Source organism: Carettochelys insculpta, chromosome 13 (genome assembly GCF_033958435.1).
Source record: "Carettochelys insculpta isolate YL-2023 chromosome 13, ASM3395843v1, whole genome shotgun sequence".
Taxonomy (NCBI): Eukaryota; Metazoa; Chordata; order Testudines; family Carettochelyidae; genus Carettochelys; species Carettochelys insculpta.
Window position 1 is genome coordinate 15,570,343 of NC_134149.1, and position 23,876 is coordinate 15,594,218.

Sequence of the window (23,876 nt, forward strand, 5' to 3'; positions counted from 1 at the left end):
GCATACTATCTAATTTGTAATGGATAAGTTGCCTTCTTGGTTCTGACATATAAGGATTTCTCATGGGATTACTCATGTAAAATCTACTCAGTATGACCAAAAGCAACAACAACTGGTAATAAACATTTGAGAAAACCTACACTTCATCAGTTCTGAATGACTTATTCTATTTAGGAAACACTGTGTATTCAAATCAGCCCACTTTATCATAAAGTGTATAAAACACAGACCCTGAACATACCAAATGGATTTTCACTTCCACAAATATGTTTGTATGTGTGTAACTGAGCTGATCTTGTGGACAATACAAAACAATAAGATGACCCAAGACCCAACGGTCTCCTTCAAGGCTCTCATGTGACTGTGAGATTTTCATGAAGACGTCCTGTTCATTATCAAGTGACCACCAAGAAAGAGACTATTTAAGTTTGTTTTTTTTTCCAAAATTAAAACCCTATGTCATAACTGCAAGTGGTTAACAAATATTTAAGCAGTACTACTTGGAATTTAAATGGTATACAACAGGGGTTGGGAGCCTTTTGGCACATGGCCCATCAGGGCAACATGATGGAGGGCCAAGACATATTTTGTTCACTTTGACCATCTGTAGTTTTGTCTACATTGACCAACTGAAGTAGCCACGTATCAGAGGGGTAGCCAAGTTAGTCTGGATCTTCAAAAACAAGAAGTCCTAGCAATTATAGACGAAATGATATTTTGGAGCATAAGCATTTGTGGGCAAAGACCTGCTTCATCAGATGCATGAGTGGGGGCGTTACAGAGGAGGGTTTAAAGAGGGAGTCTCAGTCAAGGGGAGGGCCAGAACTGACAAGGTCTGTTCAGTCATGGAGGATGTGGCCCATTATCACAGTTAAAGTGGAGCTGCGAACATCAAGAGAGGAGAAATCAAGTCAGTTCAGTCAGGGTGGATGTGGCCCATTATCAGTAGCTAATGTAGTGGTGTGAACATCAAGAGCAAAGAAGCGGCTCTTGTAATTGGCCAGCCACTCCAATCTCTGTTCAATCCTTGGCTGAGGGTGTCAAATTTGCAAATGAATTGCAGCTCTGTAGTTTCTCTTTGGAGTTTATTTCTGAAGTTCTTCTATTGTGAGACTGCTACTTTTAAATCTGTCACTGAGTGTCCAGGCAGACTGAAGTGTTCTCCTACAGGTTTTTGTATGTTACCGTTCCTGATGTCTGATTTATGTCCATTTATTCTTTTATATAGAGTCTGTCCAGTTCGGCCAACATAAATTGCAGTGGGACATTGCTGGCACATGATGGCATATACTATATTAGCAGATGTGCAGGTGAAAGAGCCCCTGATGGTATGGTTGATGAGGTTAGGTCCTGTGATGATATCGCTGGTGTAAATATGTGAGCAGAGTTGGCAGTGAGGTTTGTTGCAGGGATTCGTTCCAGGTTGAGAGTTGCTGTGTTGTGGTCTATAGTTGCTGGTGAGAATTTGTTTAAGGTTGGCAGCCTGTCTGTAGCCAAGGACAAGCCTGCCTCCCAAGGTCTGTAAGAGTGAAGGATCATTGTCCAGGATGTGTTGTAGATCAGTGATTATGCACGGGGGAGGCTTTGGCTGGGGGCTGTATGTGATGGCCAGTGGTCTTCTCTTGTTTTCCTTGTTGGGCTTGTCTTGTAGCAGGTGGCTTCTGAGTACACCTCTGGCTTTGTCAGTTGATTTCTTCACTTCTTTAGGTGGGTATTGCAGTTTCAGGAAAGCTTGGTAAAGGTCTTGTAGATGTTTGTCTCTGTCTGAGGGATTAGAGCAAATGCAGTTGTACCTTAATGCCTGGTTGTATACAATGGATCGTGTAGTGTGCCCTGGATGGAAGCTGGGAGTGTGTAGCTATGCACAGCGGTCTGTGGGTTTCTGGTATAGGGTGGTATTTATGTGACCTTCATTTATTTGTACAGTAGTGTCCAGGAAGTAGATCTCTTGTGTGGACTCGTCCAGTCTGAGGTTGATGGTGGGGTGGAAACTGTTGAAATCACGGTGGAACTCTTCAAGAACCTTTTTTCCATTGGTCCAGATGATGAAAATGTCATCAGTGTAGCGCAAGTGGAGGAGGGGCGCTAGGGGATGAGAGCTGAGGAAGCCTTGTTCCAGGTCAGCCATAAAAATGCTGGTATACTGTGGGGCCATGCGGGTGCCCATAGCAGTGCTGTTGATTTGAAGGTATAAATTGACCTCATATCTGAAATAGTTGTGGGTGAGGACAAAGTCACAAAGCTCCACCACCATTTGTGCCTCAGTCTCATCAGGGATAATGTTCCTAACAGCTTGAAGTCCATCTTTTTGTGGGATATTGGTGTAAAGGGCTTCTACATCCATGGTGGCCAATATGGTGTTTTCAGGAAGGTCACCAATGAATTGTAGTTTCCTAAGGAAGTCAGTGGTATCTTGAAGAAAGGTGGGAGCACTGGGAGCGTAGAGTCTGAGTAGAGAGTCCACATACCCAGACAATCCTGTGGTTAGAGTGTCAATGCCTGACATGATGGGGCATCCGGGATTCCCAGGTTTATGGATTTTGGGTAGTAGGGGTGTGTCTTTGTAGATTTCGTCCTGCATTTTTATAGAGAAGGTCTTGAGAAGATGCTATAGTTTGTGTACTCTTCCGTGGGATCCTGGGATAGTGGCTTGTAGAATGTGGTATTGGAGAGTTGCCCGGCAGCCTCCTTTTGGTAGTCTGTCCTATTCATGATGATAACAGCACCTCCTTTGTCAGCCTCTTGGATAACGATGTCGGAGATGTTTCTGAGGCTGTTGATGGTGTGGTGTTCTGTACAGCTGAGTTTATGGGATAGCCATGGTTCATAGTTCCTGATCAACGGGAGGTGGTGGAAGCAGCATGGACTATGGGAACGTGCTTCTTGCAGCTCCCATTGGTCAGGAAAGGCAAACCACAGCCACTAGTTGCTGCAAGGGGCTGTGCCTGTTGACGATCAATGTAAACAAAACTTCTTGTGGCTGGCTATTGGATTACCCTAATGGGCCATGTGCCAAAGGTTCCTGACCCCTGGTATACAATAATATACTTATGACTTCTAGTCAGCAGCCTAATGCAGGAGATTGACTGCCCTCTCTCTCTGAAAAAGTTATGTAGAACACCTCTCTGCACCAAGCACTGCTACATAATAAGGCCTGAGTCCCTTCTGACTCATTGAAGTGAAATTACAGGTCTACTTACATGAGTCACTTGTGTAAGGGCATATTTGTGTAAATATGAATGGTTAATTTACAATATTTTGAATTCTTTTCCTCCATATCTATAAAACATCAGAAGCCCAGATCTCCGCTAGTGTGTAATTCCATTGACTTGAATGGAACCATTCCATTTTACAGCAGCAATCTGGCCCTGGTCTTTGTTTAATGTGATGACAGTGTTGCTGTAGTACAAAAAAACTAAATTAGCCAAACAATGTCCACATGGCCCTACACGTATTTGTGCCTAAAATGAGGGAAGAAGTTTAGATTTCCCATAAAAAAAAAAAAAAAAAAAAAAAGAGAAAAATACAGCAGATGTTCTTTTCAGATAAAAACATGTTTCAGGCATAACTACGGAAACAACTTGCTTTTTTGCCAAATTAAGTCATCAAATGCTAGAAATAATACAGTTCTCTCTTTGTCTCTACTACACTCATATATATTATGAACATTTACTTCCATTCTACCCCTCTTTCTGGCTGTATGGAAATCGACCAGCTTCTGCTATTGTTGGTTAACCCAGCTAACTCACATCACTATTGTTCATCATTAGAAAGCGATCCATGAAAGCTAGTTTATCATATGTCATTTCCTGCCTTATGGCACAAATGTGAGAGGCTAGCTGGAATATTCAGATTGCCTATTTTTTTATTGGAACTCACTGAAGAATACAATTTAGGGTCTGATTCTGTCATTCTAATGATGACATATAATTATATACATAATACCCTATTTAGTTGTTCTGATGAAAATGGGACTCTGGGAAAATATGCTACTGGATCAGTGTAGATATAGCTATGAATGATTGTGTGTTTAGCGGTAGGAGCCAGATTGTGGAATCTCTGCCCTGAAGAACATATATTCAAGTGAGTAGTCTCACTGTAGTTAAAGGAACTACTCACATATGGCAGACTTCACCAGTCTGAGTAAGGATTCCAGAGTTTGGTCATAAAGAGATCTTTTTCAGATTCCTCCAAAAAACATAACAAAAAAACCACCCAAGTCTTGAAGACAAGACTGTCATTAGTATTCTACATGAGTATAAGGTACTGTGAATGGAGTACAGTAAACTCTGTTTTAACTGGCATTCCCTCCTGTGTGTGTGTGGCCAGCGGCTCCTCCGCTCTGCGGCCCAGTGCCCGCTGCCCAGAGCAGCTCCCGATGCTGTGCCCCACCCCACTCACAGCAGTGCATGGTGTAATGATGCACAAGCTGCCCAGAGTGGTGCCCTACCCAGAGCTTATTGGAACCTCCCACATATCCGGCATATTGGAATGAATATCTGGCAACCTCCTGGTCCCAGGGCTGCCAGATGCGAAAGAATCTATTGCACCATATTTGGAATCAATGTGATTCCTTGCAGAGTAAAGTACTACTCAGAACATGGTAACAGAGGTAGGACCAGGACCTATTAATGTCCATTTAATGCTCAGTCACAGAACCCTAACTCATACCACAAACCACTGAATTGTGCAAGTAATCCTATAGATTTCAGTGGAATTACTCAAATGTAGAAGTTCTCACCAATGAATGAGATGCACAATGGAGCATGTAAAGCTAAAACTCATTTTCGTTTCTATATCTCTCAATATATTTTAGAGAGATTGTGCAAATGTCTGTGAGTCTGTTTGTCTGCAAGTCCATTTGTTCAATGGTAGGAGCTAGGGTCACAAAATTTAGCATGCAGTGTCCTCTTACCCTAACATAAAGCAAGCTCAAGGTTTGGTTGCAGCAGGAAAATGGGAATTCCCTGGAATCGGAATGTTTTCTAGAACATGGAAAGCAAGGGGGTGGAGAGCAGGAATGCTATACAGCACAGCAACCACTCAGGGAAGCCAACGCAGAGGACAGCTATACATCCTGACTCCTGCACCCCCTACAACTCCAGCCTCCTGCCCTGAGCCATCCCCTAGGCTCCTGCACCCCCCACACTGCCAGCCCTGTCCCCTGAAGAACCCACACCATGGCACGTAAATTTTCTAGTATTGTATATAGCTAAGGATAAGACTGATTTCAAACAGAAATCACTGTATCATTGTATTTTTTTAAAGGGAACCTTTTGTAATATGTGTTTTTGTCCTCATTTTTAACTGAGGCCCCTTAGAAAAATCTCTCCCCTTTCATAGCTTTAATGATATACTGTATTAAAAAATGGCCAAAATTGTACACGAGATGCAATTTTATGCAAGCATTCTATTCGCACCTCCATTTAATCAGCTCATAGCAGATGGGTGACAAGAGCTTTTGTAGGTAGCTTTCCTCCCTCTTAATAATTTCTCTCAGGCTATGTCTAGATTCAAGAGTTTTGTCAACAAAATGGCCTTTTTGTCAACAAAATCTACTGAGCGTCCAGACTGCCAAGCACATTCTGTTGACAGTAAGTAGACAGAACACGGCACTTTTTGTCAACAGCTGTACCCTGCTTGCCATAAGGAAGAACACCACTGTCAACATAGATCTGTAAACAAAACACCTGTCTAGACATTCTGAGGGGCCTTCTGTAGACACACAAGGCCAGAGGGACATGGTGCAACCCCACCTGTTGTGGTTCCAGGTGGCTGATTTGCTGATAGAGTGGCTGGGCAGCCTGGACACTCTCTGTTGACAGAGCAGAGCGCTCTTTAGCTCTGCCCTGTGGTCTGGGCGCCATCTGTCGACAGACATTTTTTCAAAAGGTATCTTCCAGCACAAACTTATGCTGACAAATCCCTCTAGTCTAGACATAGCCTAAGAGAAGGAAACTGACATACAGGTAGATGTTCTTGACTATTCATTATCTTTGCTCGTATTCCAATGTGTATCTGAGACATGTTAAGCAAACTCACCCCTATTTCAGCTAGACAGCGTCATGATTCGAACCTTTAGATCTGAATGCAAATCTGATTTAAAAAAGGAAACATGATTCCAAGCAATTTCATTTGGAAGTTGTTTGTATATTAATTTGCCCAATCCCAACCCTATGTTTACACAGGATTCAACAGCGATTCAGACTCATCTAACCCTTTCAAACCATTTAATTTTCAAAGTGAAAATCAAGGTGCCTGGAATGTAAAAAGTATGGTGAGCTATCTGGAAAATACCTTCTAGTTAAACAATTAAGAGGGGCTAATTTATCTTGTGAACACCTCGGAGTAGAAGGGCTCGACTCCATCCAGAAAATAGGTGCTATCAAACATAGTGTTAATTACTGTGCATTGTCTGATTGGCTGTACATGTGTGTTTTATATTTCATCTGCTATGGGATTATTCACAGCTGTAACAATTATGCTTGGAAGAAAAGTGTTAGGGTCATCATGTAAACACTACTGGAAGTTACAAGGGGTCATTAGAATCAATGGGACTGCCTGGTATTTTTATTACCGCTGGCTATAAGAGTGTGCAAGATAATGCACTAATATTATACCTTACTGGAAACACAAATTATAAGTGGTATAATGCCTCCCCTTGAAAATATGTGTAATATTTATAACATATAATATATATAATTATTGCAAATGTATCATTCACAGAAACATTAGTCATATTTACAAAGGTTATGTGAAATATTTATGGAAGTATTTCATTATTGTATTATTAAATCTTTTTCTTATTATTTTATAGTGGAATAAGTACATTCTACCAAATGATTTTTGAGAACGAAACAGGATAAGAAAATAAAAGATAGTCTCCACTCCCATCCCCTTCTCATCACTGTGCAATCATATTCCAGTAGTGTACAGGCTTGAAAAGCAAGTGAAATGCAGCATCAGCATACCAAATGCCAGCAACTGGAAGAAATGGATGATACTCTTTGTAATACACAGCATGAGTGATGACACTAAGTTACATCACCTGTACTTGAAACAATGAAAATGTGAAGAAATATTTAATTTAGCAAAACTTCCTCATACTAGTCACTCTGATTCAGCATGCGCTCTTTTGAATATTGAACTATCATCAATGTTTCTGTAGCGAGGATTGTTTTACAGTGTGGCGGTGCGAGCTCTATGCCCAACCCTCCTCCTTTCTCATCTGGGCTTGGGACCAGCTATAGTGGAACCCATGAGGAAAAACGAGAAGAGGGTGGCCAAGAAACACCTGAAGGCAGACACGAAAAAGATGGGATGCACCTGGTCAGAAGTGGAAAAAATCACCCACAATGGGACAGTGGTGAATGGTCATCAGTGGCCTAAGCTCCAAGATGTAGAAGAGGCTTACTATTATTACTACTAATATATTGTCAGACAACATCTCGAGACACAGGAGTCTCCAAGTGGAGAAATCTGTCTTCAACCCAAAAGGGAGGACTTCTGAGAAGCCTGAGCTCTTCAAAAATAAGTACTATACAGCTTGAGTTATTTCTGAACAAATATCTTGCCAGAGAGCAACAGACTCAAGCAATGATTCCATTACAGCATTTTGAACTGAATGTCCTGTATACATTTCAGTGGGACGGAGCAAAAATAGCCAGTGAAACCTGCTCGGAGAGACAAGCTTAAAAATGATCCGTTCTTGAAAGGTTATCAGCTACTGAATTGAAAGATAAAGCCTTGTTAATTATTTTAGGAAGTAACCGACATGATCTGGAACTATTATGAAATCTTTTTGTAAAACCATGGACTTAGAATCTGATCCTATAATCCTAATGTGTTGAAATGGGACATGTCCATGCTGTCAGAATTGTGATGAAGCGGTTAAAATGAACTGTAATACACACTGTTGTTGATCACTTAACTATTCATGACACATACATGCTAAACCTACATCGAAATCTCTTGGAAACACTGTCAGATCACTGTCCCAGCAGCAACAGGGACACCACGAACAATCTGGGTTAACTTGGAGAGCATTATTTTGGTCCATTATAGCTGGAATTTCTATCAGTAAAATTTCTGAGATCAAGGTTGAAGTAGGAAGAACATATATGTTATTGTTTTCCACCACACTGTCAAAAATGTATGTGTCTTCATTTTAGTGAGCTTATGCCAACCCCTTCTATTCCATGAGAGGATTATAAACATCAGGATGGGAAAATATCTTGGATATCCAATCCCAGCCTATGCACTAAGCAACAATTTTTGTGCGCATCAATTGCCATCAGACTTAATGTAATATATTTCTGGAGCCCTCTAATGATGGTTACTCAATTGTCTTGTTAGGCGGTAACACAGAGGGAGCTGTGCTAATCTATATACTATCAAACCAAAAAGCAGTCAAGTAGCACTCTAAAGACTAACAAAATAATTTATTGGGTGAGCTTTCATGGGCAGTAGTAGGCATCCTTCAGTCTGCACAGACTATGGATCGCGCCCTTTAAAGTTTCAATTTAAGACTTCATTTACAGCGTCTATTGTGACTATAAAGACCCACACGAGAGTGACAGTCCTTGCTGCATCTCTTGCAGATGTAGTGGGTGTCTGGCAAGTCCTTATTGTGCTTTCTGTGCGCTCGCTTCTCCTCTGCTAGCTGTCTGATCTTCAACTCGCCCTTCTGAAGGCCCTTGTGTAACCCCTGCCTCCATCTGCCGCGGTCGTCTGCTAGTTCTTCCCAGTTGTCCAGCTCAATGTCTACCTCTCTGAGGTCTCTCTTGCAGACATCTTTGTAACGCAACTGGGGGCGTCCGGGGGGTCTTTTGCCAGAGGCTAGCTCACCATACATGATGTCTTCTGGAATCCTTCCATCGTTCATCCTGTGGACGTGGCCAAGCCAGCGGAGCCGACGCTGCCTGAGGAGGGTGTGCATGGTTGGGATTCCAGCTTGCTCGAGGATGGCGGTGTTGGACACTCTGTCCTTCCATGATATTCCAAGGATGCGCCTGAGGCAGCGCAAGTGGAAGACGTTCAGCCTCTTTTCCTGGCGGGCATACAGTGTCCAAGTCTCGCTGCCATAAAGGAGGGTGCTGAGGATGCAGGCTCTGTAGACTTGCATTTTGGTGTGAGTGTACAGCTTGTTGTTATTCCACACTCTCTTGCTGAGTGTGGACAGAGTTGTGGCTGTCTTTCCGATCCTCCTATTTAGCTCAGTGTCCAACGACAGGGTGTCAGTGATGGTGGACCCGAGGTAAACGAACTCGTGGACAACCTCTAACGTATAGTTGTCAATGCTGATTGATGGGGATTCAGCAACATCTTGACCAAGTACATTTGTCTTCTTTAGGCTGATGGTAAGCCCAAAGTCCTTGCACGCTTTGGAGAACCGATCCAGCAGTTTTTGAAGCTGGTCTTCTGTGTGAGACACTACAGCAGCATCGTCTGCGAACAGCATGTCTCTGATGAGGACTTCTCGCACCTTAGTCTTAGCTCTCAGCCTTGCAAGGTAAAACAGTTTCCCATCAGATCTTGTGTGCAGCAAGATGCCCTCTGTTGAAGATCCAAAGGCATGCTTCAGGAGGAGTGCGAAGAAGATCCTGAACAATGTCGGAGCAAGCACGCATCCTTGTTTGACGCCGCTCCTGATTCTGAAAGCATCCGATAATGTGCCGTCATATTGGATGGTTCCTCTCATGTTTTCATGGAACGACTGGATCATCTTGAGTAACCGTGGAGGACAGCCTATCTTGTGGAGCAGTCTGAACAGACCATCCCTGCTGACCAAGTCAAAAGCCTTGGTCAAGTCGATGAAGGCTATGTAGAGTGGCTTTCTCTGCTCCCTGCACTTCTCCTGCAGCTGCCTTAGAGAGAAGACCATGTCGACGGTAGACCACTCTGCACGGAATCCGCACTGCGATTCGGGGTACACCCTTTCAGCAATCTTCTGGAGTCTGCCAAGGATGACGCGAGCGAACAGTTTACCAGTGACGCTTAGGAGGGAGATTCCACGGTAGTTGTTGCAGTGGCTTCTGTCTCCTTTGTTCTTATACAACGTTACAATGTTAGCGTCACGCATATCCTGCGGAACCTCACCCTCTTTCCAGCACAGCCACAGTAGCTCACGCAGGGGTTCCAGGAGTGTGTCCGCGGCACATTTGATTACCTCTGGTGGTATAACATCCTGACCAGGGGCCTTTCCTGATGCAATGCTGTCAATGGCTGCCTTCAGTTCATCCACAGTCAGTTCTTGATCCAGTTCGTCCATTACTGGTAGGAGCTCGACAGCATCGAGGGCTGCGTCAACCACAACATTCTCGCGTGAGTACAGCTCGGAGTAGTGCTCGACCCAGCGCTCCATCATGGGACAGACACGAAAGCTCACCTAATAAATTATTTTGTTAGTCTTTAAAGTGCTACTTGACTGCTTTTTTATCTTGTTAGGCAGTTTTGGCTATTATCGAATTCTATGTTTTCTGCTTATATCTAAACTGATTGCTTCCGTTTTTAGTTCTGGATCATAATTCACTTTTACCAGTGTCCAGTAAAGAAAACGTTCTTTAAAATTCCTTCCATTGGCACCTCTGAAATATCCATTTGTTATTTCATGCATTAATTAATCAATTACTTTTCATACCCCCAACCAGCAACACTAAAGTCAATTAGTTTATTTAAAAAACAAAACAAAACAAACAAAAAATAATCCTGAACTGTCACCTATCCCTTGAAGCAAACATGAACGTTTTCTTAGGTTCAACCTTCCTGGGATGCCATCCAGTTAGTCTGAATGTTCATTAGGTCCTGTGTTCCCACTGCTTGACTGATGCTTTTAATGATCCTTTCTTGTGGAATTTCTTTCAAGTTTATATTTAGTGTCCAGAGCTCTTTGTGTCTTTTCCCACTCCCCTGCTAGTTATTACACTTCCTCCTTTCCTACTTATGGAATCTTTTCCATCTCTCTATTTTTGTACTTTCATTCCTTTAAAATTCCCATCTGATTTTCCTCTTGAAGCTCTCTCTCCACATTTAAATCAAATGTTCTGATAACATTATTTCTCCCTTCTAACCTTCCTCTGTCAGATTTCCTGCTCCATTTCACCACTTGCATCTTCACCTGCTCAACCACCATCTCCTAACTTCCTGAGCTATAAAGTTACTATCACAGCTTCATTCTCATTTGTAGTTTCAACCACACATCAGCTCAGCTAAATGCAGTTCAAGGAGGTGTAAAAAGACCCTCTGCAAAGTTTTTAAATGGACCCTCCTCATCCTTCAGTTGTTTCTAGACTTCAGCTCTCTCTGCTCCTGCATCTGCTGGGTTTCAAATAACAAAGGCCAAACAAAGTATAATCTCAAGTGCTTTTTGTAATACTTAATGCTAACTAAGGATACACAGCAAGCTTTGATATGCTAGAATTAACAATGCAGCGTTGTATAAGCTTATGCAACAGCTCTACTTCTCTTGAATCATGCTGAGTTATTAGCAGGATATTCTTTTGAATTATTAGAAGAAAATGCAATCTTCTTGTCAAATAACATGCTTTATGAGACTTCAGGGTAAAGAAAAAAGATGTTTTGAGTTAGGAACTTACTCATAAACTGTTGTCCATCCATTCTCATTACTTTTGGTTGCTAGAAGACCCGTGTTGCCAGGATATGTCATTAGGGCTAAATTGTAGCCTTGAGCATATACTCTTTTCAGAACACCATTGCTGCTTATTGTTAGCCAGTACAACTGGCCTCCAGGCATCACTAGCCACAGAGGCAACCCACTAGCATCTCTGCGAATATGAACTGAGTTCCCGTTGCTGTTAGTGATTGTAACAATGTCTCCTTCTCCGTTATATGTGAAATTGTAAATATAGTCCCTTGTTATGAGATTCAGTGTGTGAAGGTGGGTTCCATTGGTGGTAAACTGATACAGTTCCTGGTCTGCTGGGGATGCAATCTCATAAATGTTCATGTCACTGAGATGAGCCTTGTTTCGACTGACTGCACGGATGCGAACATTGCCAAGATCTGCGATGTACAGTGTGTCATCAGGAGAGACCGCTAGAGAAGAGGGTGCTTTCAGCTTTGCATCTTTGGCATAGCCACCGTCACCTGGAAATTAAACATAATTACTACAGGAAGCCGTAATCTCTGTGTTTACCCTATCACAATGTGAGATAACATACTTGGCCTCCAGAATCTTTTACAAGAGTAAGTGAACCCATTTTTTCCCAATGAATTCAAAACCCATCATCTAAAATAGTGTAATTCTGAGTCACTGAAGATTAACAATAAGATGTAATTATCTCAGTTACAGCAATTTTGCTAAATCCAAAACCCTGCTGCTGGGAAAACTATTACATCGTAAGATGCAAAAGCACAAACTAATGACAGCAGAAGATTCTCTCCTTGCTTTGTTCCCACTGCCAGACAAAGTACAATAATTCCATACATAAAATATCCACTCATTAAATAATTAGCAGTAACTTAGATACAAGTGGTGGTTAGTTTATATTAAAACAAAACTTTGCCAAGTCAACAACCAGTATGTAATAAACTGTAGTACAGAACAAATACCAGCAAAAACTCAGGATAATTTATGTGGCTGAGGTAAATCAAAAGGATCAAAGGGAGGATTTTGGTGATCCCGGTCTCCCTTTACTTTCACTATTGTAATCAGACCTTCTTGCATAAGCAGGAGCTTTTGCAAGTGGATGGGAAGAGGATTCATCTGATAGGGATGGGCAACTGGTGTTTGCATCATGACGCTATCTAGAGGCTGCCACTAGGGAGGAAAGTTTTAATCTGTACTCATGGCTTCACAAAATACTCATTGTCCTGGAAATGCATTGGGTTGGCATGTCTTTTAACCATGCTGGCCATGCCCCTTTCACAGTCAGCACTGGCACTTACCAGGTCTGGACAGCACTGCCCTTCTCTTGCTCCAGATTTTTCAGCTGGGGTTACTGACCCTACAGAGTGCTGGTAGAATCTCCATTGTTACCCTTTACTACTTGAATACGGTCATGCTGAGCAGAGACTGCTGAGGTCAATCTCATATATTTGAACCGATGTCACTTAGAGGTGCATGTGGTGCTTTCATTACTATTGCAGCATGACATGTCAAACCAAACCATTTGGAGGAGTTGCTTGATGTTTTCTCTTCTTATATCAGATGTAAATAATGATTTTTGATCACTAAAATATCCTAGGACCTCAAGGAGGGGTGTTAAGTCCAATGTGCTGGCCAAATTCCAATCTGAGTAATTACAGCCAGCCTTTTGACAATTCCTCCCTTTAGCACTATAATTAGATACAGTAACTTTGCTTTCTTACCTAAAATGTTGTGTTGTGTTGCTATGCACCGTTAAACTGCTACCATGTTTCCCGCCAGAGATGACTGCCTTAGAGTGATGGAGGAAGACTCTGAAATAAATGACTGCATTCTCCTCTCCCAGAGCATTTATGAAGGAGATAGTCATAATTTGGCTCCCAGCATGCTGGTGTGTCAAGTAGGGAGTAGCTTGCATTGCCAGAAGTACTGACTGGCACACACAGTATATGTTGTGCCAGAGGGGTGCTGGCTACATCACGTAAAATATGTAGCAATATTTGAACATCCCTCCGTGGTTCAGGCCTAGAGGAGGCATACAATAGGGTTTTATATTCTACGTGAAGCACTTGAGGACACAGTGAAAAGGGCTATCTGGAATCCAAGTAATTAGCATTGAAACAAATTCCAAGCCCTGATGGAAAATGGTGATATCTGAAAATGGGTGGGCAAAAACTGACATTTAAGGTAGGCTCAGAATTAATTTAGATCTATGTGTAATGATTTGTTTCAAACCAGGGTATACAAAGTCCACCTGTAGGCTTTTTCAGTGTCTACTGTGGAAAGGTACACATTTCTTTCCTGCTAAATTCAAAATATTTTGCTAAGTTGTTACAGAATTTTTCAAGTTTGTAAGAAAAAGAACCATTTTGCATTTTTTTCTTGATGATTCTTTAACTCAAACAAAGACTATGGGGCTCTCACAAAACAAAGAAAGGAAATGATTAGCTGCTGCTCACCCGAGAAACAGTCACAGTTTGGATCAATCTTGCAGTCACAATCTGTTGGGGCTCCAGCAATGACGGAGATCTCACCATTGGTAGTAACCTGCTGTATGCGGTTGATCTTTCTTTCATCCGTCTCAGCAATGTACAGTGTCCCGCTGTGAGACACAGTGATTGCTCTAGCTGATTCCAGAGTTGAATGGATTGCCACCTTGCTGACCAAGAAATGGTCCATGCCTGGTACCTGACAGTGAATAGGGCGGCCGGCAATAATTCGCACACGTTTAGTCTCGGAAATCTGCAGCACAATGTTATTGTCCAGTACGTACAATGAGTTGTCTATAGGGTTGACTGTGAGGTCTGTTGGCCATTCTAACCGCACCTGCAAAAAGGAGACTAGATTTGATTAACTCACTTCTTCCACACCCCAAAAGCACTTTACACAGAAGTTTTAGGGTGAACAAAAAATAAGAAAAGAAAAACAAAGAACAAGTTGTCAATGTTTTCTGTGATATGGTCAATGAGAGGCTGATCTTTAACCATTAACAACATTCTTTAGGATTGACTCATTGAGCATTTTTCTCTCACAAAACTTGTAATTACAGTTTTTTAATAAGAAAAACAAGTGACGGGTACAACTTTCAATATATTATCAGGGAATATATGCCACTCAAATAACCATTACATAGGCTTTTACATTGTGCTGAGCACAATCAAATCTGGGCATCTCGTGGTGTTTGGATGTCACTGGTGTTCCGTTATATTTCAACTTCAGGCATGTTTTTTTGGCTGCTGAAGTTTCAGCAAAGCATTTTTAAATGGTTGGCTCATTTCTAGCATCAATGTGGAAGAAATGCTTATTTCTATTGTAACTTAGCATCATAGGAAGTGTAAACGTACTAGAGGCACAAGCCCATTTATGTGGGAACATAATGATAGATATACATTCATGCAAATAAAACCACACACACAATTCATGTCAGGCAACAGCCACCAGAAGATTTTCCAAGTCTGAAAGTTATTGTTTCAAGGTTGCAGTAAGCTTTGCCAGAGTGAAAAATTAGCAAGGGACTGTCAATGTTATAACAGCAACTGACTGCTAGTCCAAGAGGAAAAGGTTACAGAACAGAGGAATATGATATTTTTTCAATGCTTATTTACTAAGAGAGGAATGTTAATAAGCCTTATCTACTAACACAACTGTTAGCTAGTTAATTTTTCGTAACACAGTACAGTACATAATTAATCAAAATTATTTGTAATGCTTGTATTTGTTTTATGACTACCATAGTTCAGTGGTGGATTAAGGAATTCCTGTATGTTTATGGTTAGATTTCTGCTCTGTACTACACGGGAGGCAGGGATAAGGAGCAGTGGACGCCTTTTCCTTCAATGCAGCAGCCAGATTTCCAGCATAATGCTCAAAATAATTCTAGAGGCACGTCGCTAGTGCAACTATTTCTGGTGCACCATGACACCCCTGGGGATATGACCTGTTATGCGATATGGTCACAACCCTTCCCATTCATCTAACTCACATGCTGCTGTCTGCCACATGTTAGGTGGGGCTACAGTATGCTATTTTTCAAAATGACGCAGTAGCATGCCCCCTACTACGGCTGTTCATAGGAATCTTGACCCAGTCAGCAGGCTTTTAGAAGCCCTGCTCTGGCTTCAGGTGCTGGCCAGCAGAGGGTTTCAACCATAGTGGCTCCACTGAAGAGTCAAATAACAATAAAGACATGAAGGTTACATTACAGTGGGGTCAGTAACCCCCGGCACAGATGCCAGAAGTGGCACATGAGCCGTTTTTCACTGGCACACAAGGCGGAAGCTCAGTCCCACCCCTCCTTTCCCATGCAGCCGGGAGCTTGTGGCTTAACAAAAGACCAGCTAATGCTATTGACTACCACTTAAACTGTAAATGTCTGCATCTTAATTTATTTACTAATGAAGTTGCTGTAAAGGAGGACTATGAGTGACTTTAAAAAGTATCACCAGTGCTTGGAAGTTACATAGAGGTCAAAAGGTCAAATTTTGGCACTCTTCCTCAGAAACATTGCCAACCCCTACCGTACAGCCTGTTTTTGACGGTTGGTGTTTCTGTGAAAAAAAGTGATTGCCTCTGAAGGGAGATTTTCCAGGTTAAATATTTAAAACACAGTAAGTAAATAAACCAATAAACTATGACACATTATCTAGAAGATTTGTGGCCTCTATTACTTTGTTTTTGTTCCTGCTGCTGTTGAAGTTCACTTTTTTTCACTGTGCTAATTAAAATCGCTCTGAATTCAGAGGTTGCAGATGCTAGCATTAAGACTCAGCATTAAGGAATGAACAGATGGTGAAGAGTATGGCTATCCCAGGATACCTGCCTGACTGAGATCTGCTGGGGCTGAAGACAAAGCCTGTTCAGTTACTCAAGTTTCAATATTTCCTGAATAAGCTCATTCCAAGAAGTATGCTGCAGGTTTGATAATTGATATTTTAATAAAGCAAGGGCAATGTGGCTAATATGTCTTGCCCTGTGTGGTTATGCTGGCTACACCACAGAATCAGGGACGTTCACTGAACGATCAGATTCCTTCTTCTACTCAGCTTATTTTATTAGCTAGCATAATAACTGGCATTAAGACAGATGTTGCTGGGTTCAAGATTTCTACTGCAGCAGGTGGCCGAGTCATTCCAAATGATGATAAATGGGGTGAAAGAGTTGGAAACAGGTTCCAGTTGTAGAGGTGCTGATTTCATTTTCTTTGAGACTTTAGGTGTTAGGTAAAATAAAGCTTGAGGGCTGAATTTATATATGGCTTCAGCCGTCAATCTGGTTTGCTCTTTTCAAGTGAGGAATCACTGTGAAGTTGAATTATGTAGAAACAGAACATAATGTCTAAAAATATAGTTGGAGGACCTGGTAAAATATGCTCTCAGTGTACTCATATTACAGAAATGTTGGACTCTTTATAAAAATAGCAAAGAACACATTAAAGGTAGCAGGAAAGAAACACCTACTACTTCCCTGGGTTCTTTCAGATAGGTCTCCTTGGCACTGACACGGTCTGTGATAAAACACAGCCGTGCCAGATCATGTGCTGGCTGCGGAAATGTGAAGCTGAAACAACTAGTTGCACTATAATCGTATTTGTTTGTGTGAGACAAAGGAGATGCTCCACGTAATGCCTGCAAAGTCTTGAAGCTGGTTTTATTTTGCACGTGGACACCTCAGGTGAACCATGTAACCTTTGCCCAACGGCTCATCCGAGTCCTACTGTGAGAAAGTATCTGTGGCTTTGGAATTCACTAAATTAAGTCTGCAGTCTATCAGCATCTCTGCTTTTAGGCTAATAAGAGGTTTATATATACTGTATTTTTAAGCCAAAGGCACCGAGAATCTATGAGGCCAGATCCTCAACAAATAAATCAGCATAGATGAATTGACCTTAACAGAGGGTTGTTGATTTAGATCAGTTGGGGATTTGGCATATGTGAATTGGAGTTATTTTGTGTATATCAAAATAAACACATGAAATATTAGTTGGGGAGAGTTTTGGTTACAAACCATCAATATCCATTTCTGTTACATTAGTGTAAATCTGAAATCTCTGCTGAGGCTAAGGGAGGTACTGTGGAATCAACACTGCTGCATCAAAGCAGAATTTGGAGAAATAAGCTAATATGATCTTCATTTTTCTTGACATGACCAGGGGAATTCGGATACGTCTGAGCAAATACTGCACAGTGTTTGTTAGACTTAATGATACCTGGAAAATACACGGGTTAGTCTACCTGTTTGTATTCTTTTCCATCAAATCAAATTACCCTCTGGCAATTTACTGTGACTAAACAAGCAGGTGGTGCTTCACCCAAGTCTAGCAAACAAATTACAGGGGACCACTCCAATCCTCATTTGATTTGACTGTGCCTCATGGCTATTAAAAATCTGTTCTACTAAAAGCCCTCCAATTACAATTTTAGGTATGCTCTTTAATCAGAAGACATACACCAAAACTTGGTAAAACAGTAAACAGTCCTTTATACTTGTTTCTGACTATTTAAAATTAAGACAGCTGTAAATGATATTTGTATTATTTTAAGGACAACACAAACAACCCAACTGAATGAATGTGGCAGTGTGGGTTACACTGAAGTGAATGTAGGTTCTTGAGCAATGGTTTAGGTCCAGTTCTGCATTCTTCACATGTCCAAATGTTGGGCAACAGTCCAGTTTTAGTACATTGGGGATTAATGACCTTGTGTGATGGAAAGGGATGCAAGGTCAGATGAGAGCTCCAAGAGTGATGCTTCCTGCATATTTATTTTAGCATGCAGTTTTGTTGGGCTTCTGCACTTAGATGTCAGCCTCTTGTGTTGCTTCTGCTGTTGCCGAGAGTTAGAGGCAATGCCTTCCTACAGAAGTGCAAAATTAACTACTACTTGCCTGGCTTTCTATATATTTTTAACTCTAAATATTTAATTTTTAATCGAGAAAGGTGATAATCTCTTAAATCAGAGATATGCACCTGCAAACTTCATTTTGGCTTCACTACGTTTTTTTTTCTCTGGCATAGCTACATTACAGAGTTAGCAACTTTTCAGAGGCGGACTGCCAAAATTTGTCTTTTTGACCTCCATCTACGGTCCGAGTGCTGGTGATACTTTTTAAAGCCACTAAACCTATGTCTACACTTGCCCTGCACTTCAAAATTTTGGGGAGTAAAGGCACTTCGAAGTAGTGCAGGCACTTTGAAGTGCCCACGGTTACACGGCATGCCAGCACTTTGAAGTCTGACACTTGGAAGTTGCCACGGGGGAGAATTAGCCTAATGAAGTGCTCCATATTCATCACAGCACTTCATTAGTAATCTCCCATCAGTCTGATTACCATGACCTCTTCGAAGTATGGGGCAAGTATAGACATAGCCTAAGTAGACACAGCCTACTTACAACGCTTCATTAATAAATACATTTAGGTGCAAAGTTTTACTGTGTAGGTGGTAGTTGGAACCATTAGCCGGTCTTCTGTTAATCCACAAGGCCACATGGTTTTGAGCTAGCTCCCAGCTGCATAGGGGAGGAGGGGCTCACATGCCACTCTTGGCACCCATGCTGGGGTCTCTCTTATTCTGTGATCTCTCCGTCCTGCTAACTTCATGGTGCTCTTTGCTTCTGAACCTTTCATTGTAGATTTTTTTTCTTTAAGTAAGTTAGCTATGGCAAAAGACAAGTATCGCAACTAAATAAAGAGCTCAAGTTGCTTGCTAAATGCACACAAAATAACATAATATTTTGTATGTCTTTAGCTGCCACTTGTGCTCTTTATTTAGTTAAATATGAAAAGAAAAAAAACCACCAACCCATAGAACCTAATGGGAGTTATCTGAAGTCACAAAAGGTTTAAGTGTTAGGGCCAAGAATTTCTTAGCACAGGTGTACATTTCAATCATCAGAGATTAAGGTGGGCCATATAAAATCCACAGCATAGGATGCACTGCTTCTTTGCTTCCTAGCTATGCCTGGTTGGTATATTTTGAGTCAATGTCATGTAGTAGTATGAAATCCCTGCCAAAAACAAAGTTTGCCTCAAGGCACCGCATGACGGATTATGTCGTTTCTATACTTCTCAGCCCTCAGCATTCCATTTATGCTAAATCAGTTTCTTATTCCATTTTGGATATGCATCTTCGAACATGATCACAAACTCCTCCACTTTTCTTTTGCCACTAATCTAGTTTATCTCCTCTGGTTCAAACAGACCTACCGCTAGTGTTTCAACAGAGGCCAAACCATGTTTATTCAACAGACTGCTCTTTTATGTGTTCTGCTTTTCTCTTCCATTCAGAACCTTTGCCCATGAAGACCATGTCTGATGTCTTTCATGTAAGATTAGATTTCCATGAAATCCACTATTGTCCAGTTGCTGTGGGCAGGACAGCCCTTCTTCCCTGAACTTTCTGCTGAGTGTCTTGCTTCGTTTCCTTCCATTTTCTCAGAGCAGAAATCTGCAGATATTGCTCATTATTTTCTGACAGTTAACTCTCTCTCTCTCTCTCTGCCAGGACTTTTTTTTTTTTGATAGTAACATTATTAGTTTCTCTCAGAAGCCTAGATTTTTAAAAAATAGTAGCCAGAGAAAGAATTTAGCTCACTACATTGAGACACTCGCGAAACGTTTCTTTATGGTTTTGGTGCTCCTATTATTGCAGGATTATTCAACTCAATTACAGCAGTGCTTGCAATTAAAACATATTCTTTCATTGCTTTCCCACAGAAAGACCAAGTAAATAGATTTTGCATGGGAGAAATAGGTAGGGAATGAAGAATTAAATCTACTTTTGCAACCCATTAAGCAAGCACTCTCTGGGCTGCTGCTCTTCCAGTCCCTTAGCTGAAATAGCTGCTGTGGCACGTTCTTATCCCCATGGTCAGAGTTTTGGGCCCACTAGCTCCATGTAAACATAGATCTAACAGCCTCCTGGACCACCCACCCACTCTTTGCACTGCCTTATTTAGAGCTGATATGGAACCCAACACTCCAGCACAGAGTGGCGCATAGGACCGGTGCACACCCAGGCATGCTACACAACTCTCTCACAGAGGAACTAGGGGAGTTTTAAAGCAGAAAAGGACTTGTGAATGCCATCTTTGAGAGAAAAAGAAAGGACCTCTTTTCTCTTTTAGGAAGCAGACCCATAAAACATTCTTTGATACTGGATGAATTTAGTTTCCTAAATTCCAAACTGATATATGAAGCAATTAAAGACAAAACAGAACACAAATCAATTGCACTTTTTATGTTTATTGCAAAGCAATTCATGGAACAAAAACCTTTTAGACAGGAGGCCATTCTCCATCACATCAACTCTAAAAGCCTCAAGTTAAACTCTTACCATGTGCTCCTTTATTCCTAAATTAACTGAATATATCTACAACCTCTGTATTAAGTTCCTCCTCTCTAACTCCATCTTCCAATTTGGTTTTCACCCTTTTCACTTCATTGAAACTGCTCTCACCAACATTTCTAGTGACCCTGTCCCCAAGAAGTCTAAGTCAATCTGCATTTTCCACAAATCCTCTGATGCCTTTGACACTGCCAACCACTCTCTCCTTCCCAACAACCCAACTTCTGCATTCTCCCACTCCTCCTCCTCCTCCCCTAGCAATGCCTAAGTCTCATTCTCCACTTTAAATGGGCCTGACTGGTCTCTGTCTCTGGTCTGCTCATTTTGATGTACACCTTTTGTTTTGATGATCTCTCCTGCTCACGTAATTTTAAAGACCATAGATGAAATCCTACTCCCACTGAAATCAATGGCAAAACTCCTGTTGACTTTAGTGGATCCAGGATTTCAGTCCCTCTTCATTTAGTACCATAGCATAACATTTTCACAAGCACCCAAATTTCACTGACTTTAAAAACCAATGGGACTTAGGCTTTTCAACCATGCAGGTGCTTTGAAATATTTTACTCCTTATCTGTACAGCTTACTATAAATAACCACCAGTAACATACAAGGCTATGCTGTCAGTTAACTATAATTATCTAAATGATATGTGTGATGTGTGTACAGATGCTCAAATCTCCAAGAGGGCATGCAGTATTTTTCCCTCTGTCCCTTGCACTGTGGGATGAGGTCAGATGGGGTATACTATACCACTTTGACTAGCTCCATAATAGCCTCACTGATCAACAGAGCCGCTCTGTTGACTTCTGTTGAACGTAAAATATTTACCAGATTTGGAGATTCCTCGTGAGGTCCAGGACTATAGCTACCCTTTCTAATGCAACTTGATGAGCTTTATAATAATCAGCATGCCACCTCCATAAAAATGTACCTAGGTTTCGCTGCTCTAACCTTCTCAGAGTGAGGCTTAAATCCTCTACAAATGTGACAGCTGCCCCGACATGGGACTCCTCTAAGTATTTAAGGAAGCTAGACTAGGGGATGCTCACTGGCACGGGTTTGCTGCATGAGTGACACGATTTAATGCCTGCAGATCAAGGCATGGCTCCAGCAGTGATACTGAAAAACTGAACTGGTCAGCCTACAGGCCTAAAAAACCTTAGCTGCCCAAAGCATGAATCTAACTAATCACTACCTTCACTACAGACTGACTAAATATGAAGCTACTTTCCTTGAAAACAGGGCAAGGAACGAGGGAAGAATTTGCAGCAGCAAGAATCACTCCCAAACCCACCACAGGTGGAAGAAGCTGCTGAGAGGGTGGTCGGTAGCAGCTCTGCCCGTTGTACTTGCGCACAGTGGTGTATGGCAAGGGCATGCTTGTGCTGTCCAGGTGGTATTGCTGAGAGAAAAAAATTCCCTGATGACCATGCAAATATCTACAGCAGAAAGAATACACACAATGACTTGAAGAATAAATGGTAGCCTTCCCGGTTTGACTTGCACTGTCATCCTTGGGCCACAAGCTATGCAGACACTCAACACTTCTGTGAGGTGAGAAAGCTGTGATTCTAAGAAGGCTGCCTGCAAGTTGCTAATCTAGTAGTTTGGCTCGAAGCTTCCTTGAAATCATATATTTCCATTTGGACTACAGGAAGTTAGAGGTGTGGAGGGCAGGTACAGTTCCTCTATACAAACTGGCAGAAGCATCTGAGAAGGCGAATTTAGCATGAGTTTCCTGCGGAGCTGAAACAGAGCACTGTGTGCAGAGGGTGGAGAAGAAGGATGTACCATTGCACAGATACTTCTGGTGCCTTCTGCTTCAGAGAAGCCCCACTCCTGGAGCATCTGAACTGAGGTGGGAAGACAGAAGGGAGGAGGAGAGGATATCTAGGAGTGAAGTCACCAAACCAAAAAAATGATCCCCCAAAACATGGTATAGAAAGCATATATTTACCTGCTGAACATCTCAAGCCATTGTGAGTACGTCACTTTGATGCTGTGCTTATAACAATGGATTATGCTAAACACAGCATATGACTCAAGATCTTGATATTCAAAGCCTCCCACAGGCTTGGTCCAGGCTGCCCAGGAGTTTACATATCTCAGTGTAACCACAACCTCACACAGCAGCTACATTTCTCAGTCTATTTCTGAGATTGACTCCATCACAGGACAGAGCTTTCAAAGCACAGTTCGACCAACGGATCTGTTGATCATGAGGAGCAGATTTGGGAGTGCCAGAGACAGAATTTTTTCAGCAGCTAGCTCCAGGCTGTAAAATTCACTACCACAAGGGACTCAAATGAGTAACATCATTGTTTTCAGAACAAAAAGCAAGCTCCATTACTGTGGGAAAGTTTTCCCACAAGAATCATACCATGAAACAAGCAAGCCCAATCAAACAAAAACTCCACCCATTCAAAGAAGAAAAGACAGGAAGAGGAAAGAATTAGGCATTCTGCATTACTTGATTATGGCAAGATGCTCATATGGAAAACACTTGGAATTTAATAAGGATGAAACCAACAGGTTTCTGTACACACAGCTCTATACAAATTATTCTACAACTCTGCAGAATTCAACAGCAAATATGTTCCTTTTACAGCTTTTATCATTCTATAGTATTGTAGAGCAGAGACAGAATACCCTAAAATACATATAGAATGATTCAAGAGAATTTACAGAAAAGTTTGCATTTTTCTATTAAATTCTATCACACTTTTCAATAGAAGTGTTAGAAACCTAAACAGATCAGCAGACACAAAACAGTCCCTAAACTCAATCCCATTACTTCTGGATCAGATTCAGGGTACAAAAGATGAGCCCAAATTGTAAAAAATATTACCTTATAAAAATCAAGGAAAACCTGTCTTCCCCAGGCTTTCTGAGATTACATTGACAAGATTCAAATCTTCATGGCAA

At 41.6% G+C, this 23,876-nt stretch overlaps 1 protein-coding gene across 1 annotated transcript in view; it reads right to left on the reverse strand.

The window, feature by feature from the left end:
* The window catches only part of TENM1 (teneurin transmembrane protein 1), a 516,043-nt gene that overhangs the window by 32,519 nt on the left and 459,648 nt on the right, over positions 1-23,876 (reverse strand). The window contains exons 24-25 of the mRNA XM_075007401.1: positions 14,065-14,431; positions 11,595-12,105 (exon numbers count right to left, since the gene is read on the reverse strand). Coding sequence (XP_074863502.1) covers positions 11,595-12,105; positions 14,065-14,431 — 878 coding nt within the window. The remainder of the gene's footprint in view (positions 1-11,594; positions 12,106-14,064; positions 14,432-23,876) is intronic.